The sequence below is a fragment of the Dendropsophus ebraccatus genome, chromosome 1, assembly GCF_027789765.1.
Source record: "Dendropsophus ebraccatus isolate aDenEbr1 chromosome 1, aDenEbr1.pat, whole genome shotgun sequence".
Lineage (NCBI taxonomy): Eukaryota > Metazoa > Chordata > Amphibia > Anura > Hylidae > Dendropsophus > Dendropsophus ebraccatus.
Window position 1 is genome coordinate 155,307,103 of NC_091454.1, and position 22,703 is coordinate 155,329,805.

The 22,703-nt window shown below is 40.6% G+C and overlaps 1 protein-coding gene across 1 annotated transcript; it reads right to left on the reverse strand.

Annotated features, from left to right (window-relative positions):
• Window positions 1-472: 472 nt before the first annotated feature.
• AQP9 (aquaporin 9) lies at window positions 473-14,951 on the reverse strand. The gene is made up of 6 exons (XM_069982280.1): window positions 14,722-14,951; window positions 10,179-10,305; window positions 5,830-5,967; window positions 3,908-4,026; window positions 1,993-2,210; window positions 473-1,353 (listed from the first exon to the last, which is right to left on the reverse strand). Exons 1-6 carry the CDS (start codon window positions 14,872-14,874, stop codon window positions 1,179-1,181), a joined length of 930 nt encoding a protein of 309 aa, XP_069838381.1. The 5' UTR covers window positions 14,875-14,951; the 3' UTR covers window positions 473-1,178.
• Window positions 14,952-22,703: the final 7,752 nt, after the last annotated feature.

The window sequence follows — 22,703 nt, forward strand, 5'->3', positions numbered from 1 at the left end:
AAACTATGACATGAAGCCCTCCATAAGAAGCATATATCGTGACCATATGCAGTGAAAAAAGACAATATTGCATGCTTATATTAATCCGAATAAGGCCAATTTGAATGGTATACTTAGTATCCAATTCAACATTGAAATACATAACCACAACATTTGCTATTTCATGTTTTCTTGTCTCTCCACATTTAGGGCCCATTCACACTGATCAAAAGTGGGAGAATTTCAAGGAGAGTCTGTGCACTTGAAATTCTACCTGTCGCAATGTTTTAATAGGATTTCTCGTGCGCCTCAGCTCTCTGCCCAAAGAATTGACATGAATTTTTTTTCATCGACTGTGCATCCTATCATTTAACGTTGAATAGGGTTAACAAGGGACAAAAGGCTCAGGGCCATTGCTCTATAACCCCTTGTGGTGCAAAATATTTTATAAGCATTTAATACCGGTGGAGTTTATGTAAAAAAATTAGAAATATAAACAGATTGCCCCAGTATTTATTTTTCCACTAAAGAGGGTAACTGAAGAATTTTTGAGGTCACATTGGAAGCAATAATATTTGAGAATCTTGCATCTTTCTAGAAGCAATTTTTCCAGCTCAGTGGGTTTGAGTGGCTGTGAGACACTGAATGTTTATGGCTTTACAAATTGACCTCACTAGCAGCATAATTGATAGCCGCGCATCATACATTTTCGCGTAGATGGGAAACAGCATCTTACTGAAGTGAAGTTCTTGGCCTCTGACAGTAAAATCATTTTAACACACAGCAAATTTTAATGGTATTGATGATTGATCACAGTTATTACACATTAATGCATGACAAGACCAATTACCTGCATATACCTTTGTGACCCAGTCTATGGTCCATTAGTGCTTCATTAAGAAGGATAATTTATGGCTGAGCAATTAAGGGGCATTATGATTATCCCCTGATACTTTTATGTTGGAGATTGAAGGCTAGGAATAAAATACTAATGAGAACCTCTAAAAAACTCCCATATTTTGTTTTAATTTTAACTTCTAATTTTGCAGGTAATTAGTTAAGTCATGACTTGCAGTTACATCACCATAAACCAATCACAGAAGGTCCATGTCCACACAAGAAAGGCAAGTTGGCTTATGTACAGAAGAGAACGTAGCCTATGGATGTCAGAGCACAGTTCAACAAAGATTTGCAGTCTCTCAAACCATGTTGGCAAGTTCATGTTTTTCACAGTGATCAATATCAAGGTTGTGATTCTTGGTGTCTGGTTCCTTTTTGTGATGAAGTTCAATGCATAGTATGTATATGTAGGCCCCAATTACAGCTCCAAACATTGGTCCAACCACTGGGATCCACCAAAAGCTATTGCCAGCACTGTAGATGCGAAAAAGATGTGAAACGTTACTGCCAAAAAATAAGAACAAGCATAACATCTTGAGAAGCCTATTGTACGCTGTGTCATGTGCTGCTAATGTGTGGGGATGGGCAAAAGTCACCTGGAGAGGTATGACAAGGGTGTTTGATCATTTTCAAAAGATTTTTATTGTATTTTTTTTTTAATGGACAGGTAACTAAAGTTAAAGGAATAGTAAAAGTTGCACTCAGTGAGTTGTACAGAACTGTGCCTTAAACCCAGAGTTTCAGGACAACATTGATGCGTAGCTGCTACACCATTCATTGAGCTATTCAATGATTCAAACAGGTTGGCATGGGACTTAAAGGGACATTCCCATCACCCTTCTGCCTTCCATACTGTTAACAGCTTGTTGCCTATGATAACCCCTTGCCTATGATTAAAATCAGATAAAGATGCAATTTTTCTTTAGGCTATGTTCACACACTGTCATTCTGCAGCTGTCTTTGTGGATGGTCACAAATAAGGTTGTTGAAAACCTTGGACTTTACATCTACCATCACTATTTTGAAAGATTGAACTGAGTGTATGATCAGTGTAGACCTAAGCAAGGTCTTTCTATAAAGTATAATTTTACTATCAATTTGATGGTAACTTACGTAAAAACTTCAAGTCCCCAGCCGGCCAGAGCTGTAAAGATTCTTGGACCTAGGTCTCTAGCTGGGTTCATAGCAGCTCCAGAGTTGGATCCTAGAGATAGCGCTAATGTTAGAATCAGGAGCCCGATAGCAACTGGCTCTAGTCCCTTTGGAGCTGGCATGTTCTTTTTGTCAAAAATGGCAAAGATCATAGTAAGCAGCAGAGCTGTAGACAACATCTGTGTAAGACGAGAAATTATAGTTTAAGTGGAAAAAAAAGTAAAGCACAATGGATTTTATATATTTTTTCAGCTATGAAAGCAAGAGTATAACCATTGTAGCATGTTTATAGTTATGGTTATTTTTCTGGTTCTGCAAACACAAACACTCTGCATTTGAATCCCTACAGCTGCAGAAATCAGATGTGCCGTGGGCCAGTTGCTGGTGTTGCACCAGCTGGTGGCAAGGAGTGATAGTACCCACCCCCTAACACACAAGCACTGTGCTTGAAAAGGAGAGTAGTGTTGTGTGAGGGTGCAATTGTGGAGCAAGAAAGGTGGCAGAGTATAACACTTATGCAAAACAGAAGTCCGTGGAGCCTCGGTTGCGAGTCTCAAAACACGGGATATCTCTAGCCTGTTGCCACGGGGTGCCTCCATGATAGGGAGAGCACCACACCACCCTGATAAATAGCCCCTTTAGTCCCACTCGGTTGCGAGTATTGGAACATAAATAGAATAGAAACACCAGGGTGGCCCCTTTTTGTCAATGTCTAACTCAAGGTGCGAGTATTTCGATCATGACAAGGGCTTGCCAAGGCAGGCTAGAGATATCTGGCTATCCCGTGTTTTGAGACTCGCAACCGAGGCTCTACGGACTTCTGTTTTGCATATTTAAATTTTTTGGGGCATCAGTGGACACTCTTAAGTGAGTACTTCATTGGAATTTTTTTCACTGTTCTCCTTGAGTTCAGTGATAACTGTGTTTTGTTGAGAGTATAACACTTAACCAGAGGTTGAATCTTTACATATAAACACTTCAGTACAATACAAAAGTATACAAAGGGACTGCTCACAGGTGCTAGTGCAAAACAACCAATACTTGAGGTAGACTTTAGGTTGAAGTAAAATAAGACTTGAGTGAAGAACAGTTGTCTAGGGGCTGTGTAGGGGCCCTTGTCTAATTTGTGCAGTGCTCTGCTGGAATAGTAGTGTAGATATTTAAAAGAAGAAATCCTCATACTTCTGCCCCTATAGCTCAGAGACTGCCAGGTAAGGTAGTACGAGTCCTAGGTCTCTGTCTCTAGGTCAAGCTCCCACTGAAGATTCCCCCAAGCGGACAAGCTTTGTCAGTTAGAGACTTCAGCACTTAGCCGCTTTGTCTTAGTGGGGATCAGTCCCTCTTCCTTTCCTCTAGGGCGTGACTGTCCTGACTTAGAAGCTTGGCGTAGACAAGGGTTGGCCCAATTCATATTTAACCCACCTCTAAGGCCTTAGCACTGCATCCTGGGGAAACAGATCCTCTCTCTCTCTCTCTTGACTGGAACGAAACAAAACTAAACAAGAAACCCTTATCTTCCCCTATATCTGTGCAACAAGAAGAAGGAAGAGTAGAGAAAGAGAGAGTGTCTTGCACCTGTGATTGGCTAAACACACACATAGCTAAACCTTGATGTGCAGCTGGGCACAGGAGAAAATGAGACACCTAGTAACTGGTTGCCTACCAGAGACTGAGCTGTGTTACAGCAAAATGAAGTTCTAGAAGTAGTAGCCATAATGGTGTCACCTAGCCTTGCTTGTAACTATCAGCATACGAGGTATACAAGCTGCTATGGGCCCTTTAGCCAAGGGGAGCCATTTTCACTCGGAGATGACCTTAAGTTAATGATCAGTGTAGATAGTGGAAGGAATTTGAACAAGAACTGATTTGAGCTTACTTGATCTATAAGTCCATTGAATTGTGAAAGATATGGAGATGGATACGTTGCAAAAATTTGAGCTGTAGCATTTGGTCCAGTGACTGTAAGCACTCCTCCTGAGTATTTCATTAATGCATCTGTAGAACACACACACAGATTTGTCATTAATGTAAACCATAACATTTTATAGCTCTCTCAACCAATTTGTATATAGAAAGCAATCATCTGTTAAACCTTAATAAAGCCTACAAAACAAACATATACAGAAGCTCCTGGCATACGCTGCCTTGCTTGCCAACTGGAAGGGGTTTGAAGCTAAGGGGGTTGTGGCTTCATGCAAAGGGGGCATGGTCACCCAGCATACCAAATTTACCAAGAAGTTACACCTCCTAGAAACTGAAGTTGAAATCTACATCAGCTCTAAGCGGGAATAGATTTCTGAGGCTGACGGATATAAAATTCCAGTCTTAGTAATCCCCGAGTGTATATTGTACATTGCTTTTATTCCAATCCTTTCTTTGTGAATTGCAGGATAGATGTAAAAACCTTTAATGCCAGTCCATTAATTTATTGATGCCTAAGGTTTAATGTTTAATTTTACTCAAGCCCATTCACGACTAATAAAAACCTACTTGACTTAATGTAATTATATATGAGCTTGGAAAAGCACTGGAATGCTGAGTAACTTTACGGAAAGTAAAGATCATGATGTGCATTTCTAGGGACTAATAGAGCTCCAAACTCTGGAAGCCCTCAGAAGGAGAAGCGGTAACAGTGTACAATTGTTCAGTATTGTTGCATATTGCATAAAAAAAAAATTGGGAGATACCAGTGACCTGAGTGCTTAGTTAGATTGCAAAGTAAATTCTTAATGTTTTGTTTAAAATAAAAACAAACTATTTATGTAATGTAAGTGAGTATGATTTTAATGAAGGCTTAATAAGTTGCATATATTTTTTTTTAACAAGTTGGAAAAACTTTGTGCATACTCAAGCACATCAGATCACCAAAACTACTCAGTTTATTCACAACTACAGATACCCGCTTGTAATGACATCTGGTCTGTACAGGACTGGACACAATCATATCTTTACGTCTCTTCATATGAATGTCATTTGGGGCCTATTTAAAGAAGTCCAGTGAAATTTTTATTAAAGTATTGTATTGTATTGTATATAGATTACCTTTACAGCAAGATACATGGCAATGCCTGCTAGACTGGAGCTGTGTCATTGACACAAGAGGGAAAGGTTTCAGGGCTTGCTCTGTGACCTGTCTAGAGGTCTTCCACAGGGAGAGGCTGAGCTGGAAACATCACTTATTGTATTATCTATTCACTGGTGTCACTGTACTTATGTCTGTGATTATAAGGAGGACACTGCTCAAAAGTGAACTGTACAGAACAAGAAGTGTCAGCTTAGTTTTAGGCTTAGTGATCAGAAGGAAAAATACAAGTGCTCAGGATGTTAAAATATAAAATAAAATATAAAATAAACTGAAACATTCTTAAAACCTTTTTTAGTGACCACTGTCATTAGGAAAAACCTGTCATGATATGTCATAGAAGCAAATCAAAAGTTTTGATCAGTCATGGTCTGAATGTTCAAACCTTGGCTGATCACTAGAATGAGTCTGCACATGACCAATATGGTCCAATAATGCAAGTCTGTGGAACTTTCTTGCTCACATAGGTACAACAGGGCGGTAAGAGAAGTTCCTGTGATCTATGTCTCTAGGACAAATCAATTTTTCTTCAAAGGTGCACTTTAATATAAAAACTTATACCTATTAAACAATCATGTTCTCATAACATGTTCTCTTTAATCATGTTCCCTTTAATGTGCTATGCACAAACAGATATGGACTCTTTTGGGTTCTATATAATCTATATGTGATTAACCCCCTTTAACCTGGTTTCACCTGTCATATGCATTACTTACCATAATATACACCAAAAGTTGCTGCAGATCCAGTGAAGGCTCCCAAGAACTGAGCAGTCACATAGAAAGGAAGCTTGACCCATGGCATTTTTCCAGTCATACACATGGCAAAAGAAACGGCTGGATTGACATGGCCTCCTGAAGATAGACAGAATATATATTTCACATTATAGAAACACTGTGCTGATGGCAGTTGTTATTCTTGCTGTCTATGAGGAAATCTTGTTATAGGATAGGATATCCGCACTGGAAAAACTAAGACATAGCACAAAGTAGGAAAAAAAAATACAGCAACAGCTGATGTGTCTTATACAGCATTTGCCTCATTTCTCTGTGGTAAAAAATTAATTTTGGCTTAGTTTTAAGTAAAAAAAAAGTGATTGTTGGTGTACATGCTCCATTCATGTAGTTAAATAACACTGATCTAAATTGTAAAGTATCACAAAACGAGATGTACACTTGTAGGAACATATACGGACACATTTATGAAGCATATAGCTGGGGCATACAATAGGGAGAAGGTGCAGAGTCGCCCCTTCTCCCTGGGGTACACAAATCGTGCGAGTGGGGGAGGGGGGTTTGGAAGGGCGGTAAGGTGGGGCGTGGCCTCCTCCCACACCTCATTTTTCATGATTTACGCCTGCTCACAGGTCAAAAATCTGGGTCCAAATCTAGACGGTACGCTGGGCGCAGGTTCGGGCACCCGGTAAGCTAGATTCACTAAGAATTGCGCCTCTTAGTGAATTCGGCTGGGGGAAATGGGGCAGGGCCTAATTAAAGAATGGCATATTCATAAATCCCGCCCCCCCATAATCATAAATCCCCCCATAGTATGTACTGATATGAACACCGTTTACACAATGGTGAGGTAAATAACGACTTATGTGGTATTATGTATCTGACTATTAGCATTGTAATTATAGCATATAGATGTTGATTATGTAGTATACCTGTTTTTTAGCATTGATACACTGTACCACTTTGTTAAGGACACACCTCAAGAGTGCTGTCATATTGACTGTCTGCTCCAAAATTACAAGTTATATAGTTTATAGTGCGCACTGAGAATCAAACACCCTGACACATTGATGGTTAAGGTGAAGATGTAATTTGGAGCAGTCAATATGACAGCACTCTTGAGGTGCGTCTTTAACAACTTACTGCCCATATTAAGTGTTACATACCACCAGCTGAAGTGGTCCTTTTTTGAATCGGTCATACCGTTCTCCTTATTTTCATTGATATTCAAATACGCAAATCAGGTCCGCTGTGCAGAGGAGGTAAGCCGGGAAAAAACAACTTAAAGACGTCTCCTCCCCCCCAGTGCACCTAGTCTTCTCCTCAGTTTAAAGCAGCTGAATCTTAGAACCGTCATCAGACCAGGGTGTGGGTCCTACTGCACAGGCTCATACCCTTTTCTCTCTGCATCAGTGGTGAAGAATAGAGTATATTTGAGGACTGCCGCTGCCCATATCGCGGGACTAGACTGGAGGCGAGACTGAGAAAAAAAGGAGGCGCGGATCCTCTGGGGAAGGGGGGGTGGTATCTTTGAACTGGTCTTCCCAGGCTTTACCATGTGGGCACAACGGACCTAATTTGCCAGGATACTGGCAAAAATAACGAGAACACGATGAACGATTCAAAAGACAACCGCGTCAGCTGATCCATCGCGGCGCAGATCTGGTGGTGTGTAAGACTTAGTGAAATAGTTTTAGTGAATTTATACATTGCTTTGGCTATTTCAGAACTTCAGCAGATTGATATGTTTGTACAAGTGTGGTGTAGCTGCACTTTTGACTGATGTAGACTATAAATCCCAGCTGCATTTACCATGCTGCACTGTGAACAGAGAATAGGCGGATAAAGAATTGTCTTGACTCTGTATAGTATTCAATATCAGTAGGGTACTGAATTCCAGCTATAGATATCTGTAACCTTTGGGATACTTATAGAAACCTTGATGTCTTAAGTTTTGTTCCCTTGCTCTTAAGGTCACTATTCCCTTGAAAATGTTAACATATTGTAGATATTAGATATGTTGAAGGTCTTTGCCTTTTTACCTAGAAGTACTTTATTATAATGAGAATTATTTATGCTGGTTATTGAATGAACTATGCACAACTGGCAAATCAGGGCACATGCAAGATTTTAGAAATGCTAAAGTATATGGGAAGCACCTAATGCATATTTTTTGAAGTTATCAAAGTTTTAACTGAAAAAGAGAGAAACAGAATTTCCCATTGTAAGTATTCACTAGGACGTCCTAAAGGCCATGTTTATAAGGGTCAGCTATGACCTTGCTTTTTGGAAGGATTTTGCATCAGGTTCAATAGAAATCTGCCTCCAATTATCTTAGGACATGTCTGTTATTTGCCCCAGAAATTATAGCGATTAGTCCGATTTCTAATGTTGTAGCAAATCCTCATGCTGATCTGTGGCTCTGCAAACTGCACAGCCATGACACATCTGGACCTGCCGTGGATTTCAACCATAGTAATATACATAGGATTATTATCTGACATGTGACCCTACCTTTAACCTGTCTAATGAATTAGGGCTACTATTGATGTCAAATTAATAGATTACTCATGGGAACTCGATTATGTTGTACAGTTGGTGTAGTCTGGGTCATAGTTTGGATGCATTGTACAATGGACCCAGCACAGTATCATTGCTTCTTTTGTAAACCGAAGCAATGTTGCCTGAGTGAACATAGCTTAATTGTAGTACTGTATATTATATATGGGGATAACCTGCAAATAGATACTTTTATTCATAGGCACTATATTGAATCTAACATAAGCAATTATCTAATGCACAGACTTATTAAGCCTCAATGTTTGTATCCACATTAACAATATTAAGTAATATTCAGCATACAATATTTAGAGCCACCAGCCTTTGAGGTTGTATTTTCCTTTTTACTGCCATAGATTTATAGTAAGATTGTCTCTCGACGTGTGACTTACTACTGCTTAACTGCCTGTTGTATAACCAAGTGCTTTCACATTATTGCAAATCCAATTTATATGCATCTAAGTGATACAGGGGCTTTAAAATGAGACCATCTCCATTCACAAATACAATTAGATTTTTGACCGCCATTGATCTCTGGTCTTCATTATTGAACACCAGCTGCTGAGGTTAGTGTATACTTGACTTGAAATGTTCTGTCACCTATATGATACGTGAAATATCTTTACATAAAAATTTACATTCCAGTAGATGAGCCATTGAACTGTAATAAAGGTCGGCAAGATGGATCAGTGGTCTACTGTCCTGTCACTAGACAGTGGACATAGAAACATGCTGTTCAGGTTTATGAAGTAAAGTGCTATTTATTAACAAAAATATTTCTAATCTTTTTTCTTCTTCCTATTACTCCATCAAAACCCCCCAGTTCAGAACACTATTAGCTAATAAAAGTCAAAGGAAGGTGTCAATCCTAGCTATCTGCTATATTACCAGCTAACTACTGGCCCACATTTATATAGGTATTTCTTAGATATACTTGATGTAGACCTGTTTTATAAAATTGATGGCCATCAGTACTTGTGCAAGTGTAACAGCCACTTCAGTGTTTATTATTGGCACCATGGCCCATTGGCATAGCTGATCCACTGCGGTATAGGGAGTTGCACCCCAACTGATCTAATATTGATGGTGTTTATTGGCGAGGCCCCAATATATCGTGGTTGGGTGGTTTGTTCTATTTTTAAATGGTAACCAAGAGCCTCATTATTTTGGTGGGAATTTTTTGGGGCAGTTGGGGTGTTTCTTTAAACTATTTTCATGTCTGTAGTGGGTCAGTATCTTGCCATTGCGGTCAGCTGTTGCATTTTTCTGTGTTCATTGGTGAGGCCCCAATATAAACATGGATTGCCTGGTGAGCCGCAAGTACATATTCATAAGCATGTTTCCAAAAAACTTGCTAAAGAGGATGTACCACCAGGTACATTCTCTTTAACCTGACCCAGGGATAGAACGGCGCCGTCATGGGGAAGCTGGTGCTGTGGTCCGTTTTTCGAACCGCAGCCTGGTTCCCCAGTATGGCGCTGTTCTTTCCACGGTTACCGGCTGGTGCTCAATCACTGGAGGCTGGCCAGCCCGCCCCCAGTGGGAGGGAATTCCCTCAATGACGTGGCTCCATTAGAATCAAAGGAGCCGCGTCATAGAGGGGAGGGAATTTCCTCCCACTGGGGGCGGCCGGCCTACCTTCAGTGCTTCAGTCAGGTTAAAGAGGATGTACCTGGTGGTACATCCTCTTTAAGTACTTTAGGTAGTTGAAATTGGATTGGTTTCTTAAACATTTAGAAAAAGAAAAGATGTAAAAATATTATATTGGTAACCTGACACTCCTCCAGCCGCGTAGACGGCCATGGTCACTGCCAGTGAACAGCCAACAGTGGCACCCAGGACTCCGCCAGATGATGCATGGTTGAGAACAGCTGTGGCAATACTACAACATGTGAAGATCTAAATTCAAAAGAAAATTATGTATTATTACATTTGTACAATTTGTAATATTTGTGCAATTATCTTTATTTTATTGTCATCCTTACAGCTCATTTTCAGAATAATGGCACACTCACATGGCAATAAAAGTAAAATCTACCAAGTATTAAACTACTGCTCAACAAATATGTCTCCTATATACGTAGTTACATAGTTTTATAGTTAGTATGGCTGAAAAAGACGCATGTCCATCAAATTCAACCAAGGGTGGGGATGGATAAGGAGAAGGGAGATTGATGGGTGGATAAATTCTATATTTCTACATACCTTTATATAATTCCCAAATGAACACAGAAAGAGCATAATAAATCAAAGTTGTTTAAACTGAAAAAGAGCCATATAGCAGTTTAAGGCCGCATTCACAAGTTCTGTGAATACGGTCCTTGCACATGAAGATGGACCGGATTCACAGAATTCCTGACATCATGTATCATTATAATACCGGGAGCATCCCAACTGTTTAAATCTTCACTGCATTGTACTGACACAGCCGCACAGCATTAGAATCGATATGTATACATGGGCTGTTTATTCCATTTTTCTGCTCTGCCATTTTTTCAGGAAGATCCGTTGCACTGTGTACATTCAATAGACCCTATTAACTTTAAGGGGGGGGGGGGGGGTCTATCTGTTTTCCGGCATGGTGTTAGGCATTTTAACACACTGAGCTATTTTCTCCAGTATTTTTGATGGAACCTGTGACAGAGGTGAGCCAATGAAGCCTCCAAGCAGGGGGGAAACCCAACCTTACTTGTACTTTCCTTTTGTAGTATATTTGTCTGTTGAGGTAAAAACCCAAAAGGAAATGAAACAGTTTTAGGACTTTCAACTCAAAAGGTTGTTTGTATATGAAATTATGATTTACCACCAACTTATTACCTTGCTATAGACACTGTTCTAATGGAGCCTTTAATCTAGGATCACTTTGGTGAAAAGATTTCCCCAGGCATTATTCACCTACCTGTTAATAAATTTCTGATTGCCAGGGACCCCCACTGGTGGATCCCCACAATCACTAGTACTAGTACTCAGAGTCACAGTTCCCCCTCATCACAGCCATCTATGTGTTCTGCTACTCCATTTAATGTCTATTGGGCTCATGGAAACAGACAAACAGAGTGCTTGGGTGTCTCCTACAGTCTTATAGATTTTCAATAGAGTGGCACGGCACATGTTTGACTGTCATCTAAATTGTCTTGGCTGTCACATTGTTAGGAGATAGCGAGGATATAGAACCCTCAAGGTCACCAACTAATGGATGTTGTCAACCTATGCTATGGATAGATAAATGTCTATTGTGGGTAACTGGTACTAAAAATTAACTAGTATCCTTATCCCTATCAGGATAACTTTGCAGCCTGCAGTACTGAACGGTACAGAGTCTATTGCCTGTTTCAAAGTTAAGCTTGTTGTTGGAGTAATCTCAATAATTCGTCTGTAAGGTGCACTATTGTTATTTTCCTTGTTCATGTAATGCACTATATACATCTTGTACCATCTTAAAGAGGCAACATCTTTGTATATTTCCAATTAGAAGCCCTTGTAAGTGATAGATGGAGGCCCTCTACTTAAAATACTTGGATGGATATTGCACATTAATTGTGTGGTAGACAGTAGCATAAAATGGAATCACTTGCTGTACTGTTGTGAATGATGGTGGAGGGCCCCCTGCTCTAAAACGGCGCCCCCATACTGTACCCCTCCTGGATTCTTTCCTTATCTCTGGGTGACAGATGGAAGAAACCAATGAACAGAGTATGTGACACACCCCACCCCCTTGCTTGGCTTGTGCATACTATACAAACTGCTTGCTATGCAATAAAGTATTATTCTGACTACAGAGGTTGTCCACAGTAATTCTTCCATGTACACGTATACCTTTTCTATTATCTAAGCAGGAGCAGGTAGACAATCCCTTGGATGCAGCTAGTTTTCACAACAATTTTAATGGGTGCCCAAATAATTTTGTGATATCTATGTGACATATATGTGATATCTTGAAGACACTGGGATAAGAGGTAATGATATAATGGTATGTTTTTAGTTTTTTCTACATATTTAGCATTCCTATTGGAATTATACAGAAGTTCATTGCACTGTATTTGTAAAAGTGGGTGAGCCATGGTGAACAATATACAAAGGTCAGGACAAAAGTACCGAAAGTCCAAAGATAGGGCCCATAATAGCCTTAGGTCTACTTATATTTCCCTGACATGTGAGAAGTTAAAAAGTACTAATGCCAATATTATATAAATAAATGAACTTGTTTGCCATAACTTGTTTGAGTTTCGTCACCTGGATGGGCATGTGGGCACATTTCAACATGTTTCTACACAAAGTTCTCTTTTGTGCCAGCAATGAATGCATCACTTTACTGTAGCTAGCTAACATACAGAATCCTTTATCAAACAAATGGAAAATCTGTAGTTATAGGTTTATGTCACATAAAGCTTGGTTGCTGCATCTAGCCCCTTGGACTGTATGATGTTTTTATGTACAAAGTGCTGAGTTGGCAGAAATCATACTCTAAAAAAATAAAGGAAGTTACAAAACAGAATATTCACATGACTGAAAATAGTAGAGCAGCAAAACAGCAGAAATGTGCAGCGTTCGAGTAAGCAAATACATAGTATTGATCATAAGGATTCAAAGCAAATATTGGTCCTGTGGGGACAGAACAGAAATCCATATTTGTTAATCATTAAGGTAAAGTCTCCTTGGATTCTGGTTTATCGTGATAAAATAATGAAAAAAGGAAATATATTTAAAAGTTCTATGCTGTTTGAATAACTATATCTTCAAGGTGTAGGAGGGTAACATCTGCATAATGTAAAATGATTTTCTAAGTCATTATATACCCTACTTTTTCCCAATTTTTGTTTACTAAACAGGTTATATGTAATATCTTTGACAGACTATCAACACTTACTTTCACATGCAAAAAGTAAAAATACCATCAATGGTATACTGTGCAGTCATCTTAGTCAGCAATGAAGTTGTGGTTCACACATTTATACAAAACTTAAGGCCCTATTACACTGAGCCATTATCGTTTAAAAATTCTATAATGAAAATGAGCGATTATCTGCCCATGTAATAACACCCAACGATCAATGACGAATGAAAAATTTTTTTGTTTTTGTTCTTCAACATGTTGAAAAATGAATTTTTGTAGTTCGCAGATCGTTTGTAGTACGAGTAATATTATTCGAGTAATAAGTCGTTCACCGGTAAAACATGTTTTGTGGGCTGTCCTGAGGAACAATTGAGCGACCATTAAACGATGTAAAAATGAGCGTTCATAGCAGTAATCAGTGAATGTAATAACCTCAGAATCGTTTTTTACTAGCGATCGATCGTTATAGCAAATCTTTAAATGATAATCGCTACGTGTAATACGGGCATTAAATATTATGGTCTATAGTATGTCTGTAGGGTAGGCCATAAATGTTTGAAAATTAGGGGTTCATCAAGCAGGATTCATACTGGTTGACAGAATGAACCTTATTTACCCAGACATAGCAACTATATGGACAATGATAGGGAGTCTCATTTATCTCTTCATGCTTCTAAGTGGCCATGGCCCCATTGGATTTCCTCCACAATTAAACACTGATGGATCATTTGATTTTCCTACTTTTGTATTTGTCTTATTTTATCTTCATCTGTGTCTTCTCCTCTTGTAATTATTATTAGTGGCTACAATAGTGGAGGATCTGTTTTTTACTGTTTTTATAGTCTTACACTAGTGGAAGAATGTAGAACTAATGGAAGTGTGTCACTGTGGAACTGCATTAAATCCTTATATTCAAGGTTTGTGGGACTTCCTTCACAGGCCACTTAAATTTGACAAAATCATGGTTTAGTATCAGGGAGTGTACATTCAGTAAAACCCAGTAAGTACTGCATATTATCAGATTGCATCTATTTGTAATGATTCTGAAAATAAGAAAACGGTAAGCAATTGTATAAGCATTGCAGTATTCCTTACTGTATATACTTTACCAGTGGTTAATGTGTTAACACATTTCTATCATCTGACTATTTAATTATATAGTAATCATAAGAACATGTAAATACGTAGATCCAATGACATTAGATGATTATCTGGATAATACTATTATACATATCAGTGGTGTACGCTATTTGTTTTCTTACTTATCTTGCGCCATCACTATCCAGTGAATAAAATAGTATAGAAAATTAAGCATAACAGTTTAAACATTGTAGAAATGCAAAGCCAGAGACTGAAAAAGTTCCAATGTAAAGGGTCTGGTATGTAACATAGTTATACATGTTATGAGGTCTGAGTACGGCGAGAAATACACACATCAGCAGAGTTGAAAATAAAGAAACAGAAAGCTAGCTGACACTTACTACTAACAGACATGTCCCGAAAAATTCTGAGAGGGTTTCCTTTGCCAGACTGTTCCTCAGAGCAATTCTTTCTAAACAGCTCATTCTTTCCTTCATGTCTAAAGTGCTGTACTTGCTGCTCCTGTCACCCTTGGTGGTGTCAGCTTCAGACATCCTCTTCTCTAGATTTTGGGTTTCAATTTAACTATTAACCCACGTGGGAATGTTTGTTCTGTGTGCAGCAGCTCTGAATGGCCACTGAATGGCCTGATTCATATAGTGCCAGGCAAGTCTATTTCCTGTACTGCTATTGGCTGGATTAGATTACGTAATTAAAAAAAAAGTACAGCTCATATAAAAAAAAATTAGCATCTTTTTTTTTTTTTTTAATAAAATTGCCTGTCACATGAATAGCAACATTTTGAAGAGAAAGTTATAATTGGAACCTACTGTATGAATTAAGTTTTTGTTATATATTATATCTTTGCTTTTATTTATTACTGTGCTGATGTTTATTATACACAGAATGCTACACTACTTTTTTTTTTTTTTTTTTTAATCTTTATTATTTTCATATCCAAAAAAAAAGAACAACATCCAAAAGGAAGACAATATTACATCATTTTTTATCCCCCCCCCCCCCCATAAACCCCCAGCCCCCCTGGAAGAAATCATGTAAGAGTCAATCAAAAACCATCAAAAAAAAAAAAAAAAAGAAAAAAAGACAGCCACTCTCGAACATCGGGAGGTCTTTCTTCTATCCAATTCTTAACAATTAAGACTTTCACACATCCCAGCAGTTTGTTAATTAGTGTATTACGGGAACCATCATCAACTAAGCCACCCAATATACATTCCGCCACTGAGAGATCCGATCGTGACTTACTTTGAAGTTTCTGATCTATATGATACAAGGTTCCATCCCATAGCTTGATAATCTCAGTACATCCCCACACTAGATGGAATAAATCCACTCCGACCTCCTGACATTTCTTACATCTCACATCATTTTTCCCAAACAATCTCAACCTTTTCGGAGTTATGTAAAGCCAGTAAAATAACTTAAAGTGTATCAGTCTGTGGGAGGGACTCCCCGAGCAGTTTTTAAGGTTTTTTAATATTATTCCCCATTGCGTGTCCTGAATACACCCTAGTGCAGATTCCCACCTATCCCTTACTTTCTGTAGCTGTGGATGAACCCTCTCTTTCAACAATAATCTATAAATTTTAGGGAGCACTCCTTTACTTCTACCATCTATTCCATTGTGAATAAATTCTATTAATTCATGTGTGTCCACTCTCTTCCATTCTGTGTTTCTAATGTTACGAACAGCATATTGAAACTGTACATAAAAAAACCTATGTGCGTCTAACAAATTATAATTCCCTTGAAGTTCCTCAAAGGTCACCAATTCCCCTTCTTTATACATTTGCACTACCTTTGTTATCTTTTTCTTAACCCAAAATTGTGCCAATCCTTTGTTTCCTACTACATCCCTAAAATTCTCATTGTCCCAAATAGTTGTGAAGTCCAAACTGCCCTTAATTCCACATAAACTTTTAAGGGCCTTCCATGCTTTCTCAAATAACCCTACAAAAGTGTAACATCCCAATTTCCTAGTATTACAGTGACCCGCCTGTAACCAAACAAAAAAGTCATCTACATAATTATCATGTTTATTCAGAAAAAAAGAAATAATTGGGGAGTCCCTCCAACGACACATCTTGTGAGCCACTCCAGCCAAAAAATATAGCCGAAACTCAGGGAGACCCAGTCCTCCCTCACCTTCAGCCATCGTCATGCCTTCATATTTCATTCGCACCTTCTTACGGCCCCATATCAACTGGTTGAGAACAGATGTCAATCTTTTGAACCAAAATTCAGGGATCCATACGGGGGCAGCATTTAAATAATATAGAACTTGAGGCAAGATAACCATTTTTAGGATGGCCATCCTCTCAACCATCGAAAGGGGAAGTTTAAGCCAGGTGTCTACTTTTTTCTTAATTCTTACTAGTAATGGACTAAGGTTCAAATCCAGATAATTTTTAGCATCAGCACTAATCTGCACACCTAGATACTCCATTTTATTAACAAGCTTAACTGGGAGAGGCAGATCTAAACCCCCTCCCCCACCCCTCCCTACTGGGAGGAGGGAGGACTTCTCCCAGTTAACCTTGAATCCAGAGATACACCCAAATTCATCTATAATTGACATAACCTTAGGGAAATTCTCCACTGGGTTTTTAAGAAAAATCAGTACATCGTCCGCATATAATAGGATTCTGTCTGGACTACCCTCTCTACCCATGCCAAATCCTTCAATGCCCTCAACCTTTCTTATATATTCCGCTAAGGGCTCCATATACAGATCAAACAAAAGTGGAGAGAGCGGACAGCCCTGGCGTGTCCCTCTCCTTAAGTCAAATTCCTGAGTGTGAGCACCATTTACTAATAATTGGGCTCTCGGTGAAGAATAGAGAAGTTTTACAAAAGAAATATAATCAGAGCCAAAACCGAACCTCTCCAACACCCTCCAGAGGAATCCCCACTCCACCCTGTCGAAGGCTTTTAAGGCGTCCAACGACAGGATGGAGCAGGGCCCTCCATTCTCCACCTGAATATTCATATAGGTTCTAGATATGTTCTCAAAGATTGACCTTCTAGGAACAAACCCCACCTGCTCAGGGCCCACCAAGACCGGCAGGACCTCCGCCAATCTCCGTGCCAACACCTTAGCAAAAATCTTGCAATCCGTGTTCAGCAGGGAGATTGGACGGTAGGCCTCCGGCTCCAACAGATCTTTATTTTTCTTAGGAATTAGCACAATATTAGCTTTTCTCATTGATTCGGGAAGGATGCCCTTTCTACAGGATTCATTCAAAACAACTAAAAAGCAGGGCAATAGGACATCCCCAAATTCCCGATAAATTTCAAAGGGTAATCCGTCCAACCCCGGGGCTGAAGATCCCGAAAAACTATTAAGGGCGTCCCACAGATCTCTCAAATCAACTGGTCTCTCTAAGTGCACATTTTGTTCCTCATTAACCTTAGGCAACTGTATCCTGGACAAAAAACCATCGTACTCTGACCCTATCGGGTTCACTTCTGATCCATAAAGTTGTTGAAAAAAACTCCGGAGCCTCCCAGATATTTCCTCCTGCTTATAAATAATCTTTCCTGACTCGTCTCTCAGGGCTGCAATATAATTATTTCCACCTTGGGCCTTCAAAACCTCACCAAGAAGCTTACCCGGCTTCCCTGCCTCTGCAAATCTTCGACCCCCTCTAAAAAAAATTTTTTGTTGTGCTTTCTGAATAAGATAGTCTCTATAACTCTCTTGGGCTTTCTTTAAGTTATCCGCTGAGGTTGCGGAACTATTCTGTATGTGATGACTTTCCGCTACATGCAAAGCTTCAGTTAACTGTGCTTCTTGTTTGTTAAACAGCTTTTTCTTAATAATAATTTCCCTAGTGAGAATACCTCTGAGAAACGCCTTGAGAGCATCCCAGACAATATGAATGTCTGCTGACCCAAGGTTTGTCTCCCAGAATTCCTGCAATTCTTTACGTATCTTATCTTTATTGTCGAACAACGCCAACCAATGGGAGTTGAACCTAAACCCCCCCTTAGTGGTTTGCACTTCGGGTTCGAAGAGGATTTCAACAACCATTGGGGAGTGGTCCAACAAAGCCCTAACTTCATACACCATTTTTTTAATACGGTGGATGGCGATATTATTACATAGCACCAAGTCAATACGGGAGGCAGTGCCATAGGTCGGGCTAAAACAAGAGAACCCTCTCCGGTTCCCATACAGCCGTCTCCATGCATCCTGCCATCCAATCTCATCCATGATTTTTCTCAAAGGGGAAGTCCATTTACTATTCTTCAATTGCGGGCCATTTCTGTCAAGTTCTCTATCCAGGATACAGTTAAGGTCCCCAAACACAAAAATTGGCAAATCAGGCTTATCTTCAAACCAACTGATTATTTCCCGAAGGACCTGAGAAGAGAAGGGCGGAGGAATATAGACAAACGCAAGAAGAGCCACCTCACAAATCTCTTCCATCGCCCACCCCCCCACCCAACCCAACCTCCTCCCCTCCCCCAACCCCCTCCATGGTCCCAGACAACTCCATAGGACCTCCATCTCTTGGTCGTAACTTCTCAGACCCCTACCCCTCCACCCACCCGCCGCATCCCGCCAGCACCTAGATTTTCTACCCATATCATCTACCACCACAGAGCCAATCAACCAGTCCCTCTGATTCAATCCATATCATAGCTTCTTTCGCCTCAGTGAAGAAGAAGGTTCTGTCCTTATATATAACTCTTAATTTAGAGGGGAACAATAGTGAAAAAGAGATGCCAGCAGAAAACAGTCTCCTCTTAATTTCTCTAAAAGAACTTCTCCTTTGCGTCTCCCTCGAGTAGTCTGGATACAACGAGATTTTAGATCCATTATAGCTAAGAGAAGTTTTTTGTCTTGCCTGTTTAAGAATCAAGTCACGGTCACTGGAGCATAGCGTTTTTATGATCAAAGTCCTGGGAGGACTCCCTGGAGGGGGAGCCCTGAAAGGAACACGATGTGCGCGTTCCAGAGAGAAAAAGGAGGAAAAATCTGTTGTCTCAAAATTCTCTTTTAACCAAGAAGTACAGAACTTAATCGGATCCCCAGCTTCCGAACCCTCCGGAAAACCAATCATTCTTATGTTTGATCTTCTCGATCTATCCTCCATCTCGCACAGTCTATTGCGCACATCATTAACATCCTTCCGCAGCTCCTCATTGCTGTTATTAAAGGAGGACAACGTATTCTCCAGACGGGGCAACACTTTCTCAACCTCAGTCATTCTGTCTCGTATGCCATTCATATCTGCCCTCAGGAGCATGAAATCAGATGACAATGAACCCATCTGACCAGAGAGAGCCGAAATTGATTTATTACATACTTGTAATTCTTTAAGAATTGAGTCCAGCACTTTGTTAGTTATTTCTGTGTGCCCCTCTCCCTCCTCATTATCCTCCAGATCCTGCAATGTCTCAGATCTTGCACCCCCAATCTCCTCTCCACCGCACGCTACCGTCCCAGTTTTACCACCTCGTGTTTTAGTAGTGGCTGCAGGCGATTTCCAGTATGTCTCTATTTTAGCATTTTTGTTATTGTCCTTTTGGGGAGATATTCCCCCAGAACGCCTTTGCTGGGATTTAGGTGGCATTCCTTTACTTAGGGACAGAATTGCGTTTCACTTAAAGAAGGCTTTCGGAAGAAACAGCCAGTCCAATCTTAGCCGTGCCTGCACCCACACTTCTATTTCACCAAGGCACTGCAAGTGCTGTCCTCCAGAAATGCACTCTATAAAAACAAAGGAGGAAGATCTTAAATATTGCACCAGTGGAAAGAATCATAAAGGGGCCTTTATGTTGTATTATAAGAAAGAAGGTCATGTCCACTGGCCGAGCCCATTTTATTTTTCTGCTCTAATATAGGCCAGCAAACCAGGAACCCGCGATGCCACTCTCCGTGCCCAAACTATCAGACATTGCAAACCCCTCAAGAGCAGGGAGGCAGCATCGCAGTTCCCAACCGTCCACCCGCCCCCCGGGCCACGGGCGGCGGAGTCGCAACTGCGACCCGCGACCCGCCTCCCGGAGGCCCGGACCGGGCACAGACATACCCGCCAGCATGACCCAAAGCAGCGGCGCGGCCAAAAACAACCCCCTCATCACCTCAGTCCCTCACCCGGTTCCCGCGGGCTCTCCGAACCTGTGATGTGACTGATCAGCGTCCAACAACTGTCCTCCGAGACACTGGAGTCTCGCGAGAGGTAAGGGCATATCACGTGACCGGCTCCTGAACACGTGACTCTACAGCAGCGTCCTGGCCTGTTTAATATCTTTGCCCGGAGCAGTAGGAGGAGAGCGGGACTCTTTCGGCTTGCCAGCCTACTCTTACCGGGTTGCCGGCCAGCTCAGGGAGCCCATACTTCGGCTCATGTTTTCGGCGGTAGCGGCGGCGGAGGAGGGGGCGGGGCGGGAGCGGTGCGTCAACACGTCCTGACGCCCATCCGACCTCATCCACTTTTTTTTTTTTGACACAGAATGCTACACTACTTTATTTATATAGTTACCTATTACATGTTCCCCAAAAAAATCCTTTGAGTTTTAGGGACCCATAACATGGTGCACATGCTGTAGCCATGCTGTACTGCAGTACACCTCCAGTTTTATACAACACTATACAGAGGTATTTTTGTCAGATTTAGTATAAATTCAACATGACCTGCAAAAGCAGTTTTGACAGTTCATTAAACAGTACATTTGCGGGGAAGTTGTACGGTACATTAGAGGGGACAGTAGCACAGTACATTAGAGTGAACAGCAGTGCAAAGTACATTAGAGTGGACAGTGGTGCAAAGTACATTAGAGGGGACAGTGGTACAGTACAGTAGAGGGGACAGTGGTACAGTACATTAGAGAGGACAATGGTAAAGTACATTAGGGAGGACATTGGCATTCTAAATTAGAGGGGATGAGGGCACAATAAATTAAGGGCGATAGTGGAGACAGTGGTACAGTACATTAGAGGGGACAGTAGCACAGTACATTAGAGGGGACAGTGGCACAATGCAGGACATTAGTGGACAGGGGCACAGTACATAGGAGGACAGTAGCACCTTAGGGACAATGACACAATGAAATGATATGAACACATGGGGGGAAAACAGAGTGGTCAGTAAGAAGGGTGGGGGGAGGACATTACTAAAAGTACGCTCAGTTAGGCATTGTACAGGTCAGCCCTGTGGCATTTATAAACTTGAACTCCAAAGATTGCAGTTCTGGGTCAGAGTAGAAGGATAGGGGGAGTAATTTTGTATTTAGTCTAGGACTCTGTTAGGCTTTATGTCCAGGAAAGGCATGAGTGAAAAAAATGGCATACATTGTTCTGACACATTCTTCTCACAGACACTTAGGAAGTTTCCAAGGCAACCAGAATGAAGAATGAAGTATATATATATATATATATATATATATATATATGTACAGTAGGTCATCACTACTATCGTATATATTGCTTGGATCTGTGGATAAAGGTGTCATACTACACTTTAGTAGTTACTGGAGGAGGTGGCACCATCAGATCACAGAACAGCCCACAGAAGGACGCACATTAGAAGAGGGGGGTGCAGCCCACCGACTCCAAAGTGTTTAGAACCCCCTGTTGCAGAGTACTACACTAATTGGATAGGTTCCCTTTAGGTAGTCTGGCTGATCTCTTAACTCATAACTTATTCAATTCACCCTCTAAAAATACTTTGTAAAAACTTAAAGGGGAACTCCAGATAAGGAAAACTTGTTTTCTGTTAAAAGTACATTAAAAGTTATATAGATGTGTCTATACAATGTATAACCATATCTGTGCGGTTCTGCCACTGGCTTTTGACAATAAATCATTTTTTGATGACGAATACCCTTTAATCTGCCAGGAACAGATTATCAGATTGTACCCTTTATTGCAAATGTATGGCTTTCAATCACAACCGTCCTACAGGGGAAAGTTTAGTAGGTTCAGCTGTTTTACTATGTGCATCACCCTGACTTGCATATGTGGTGTCCCACAGTTAAGTGCTTTAGGCACCAGTCGCAAAGTTATCTCTTCAGTGTTAACCCCTTAACGACATCAGGCGTAAACTTACGCCCTCGCGCCCTGGTACTTGGCGCATCAGGGCGTAAATTTACGCCCAATGTTTCCCCGATCACTGCGTGTTTGCACACAGCGATCAGGGAAGGTGGCCTGCTATAAATCATAGCAGGCCATCTTGGCTTCTCGGCACGGGGGGTGGTTAACACCCCCCGTGCTTAAGATCGCTGCTATAGGCTGATCAATTCAGATCAGCCAATAGCGGCGATCGGAACCTTTCCGGGTCATCAGTGACCCGATGACCCGGAAAAAAATGGCGGTCGGTGCTGTCTGAGGACGACACCGACCGCCATTATT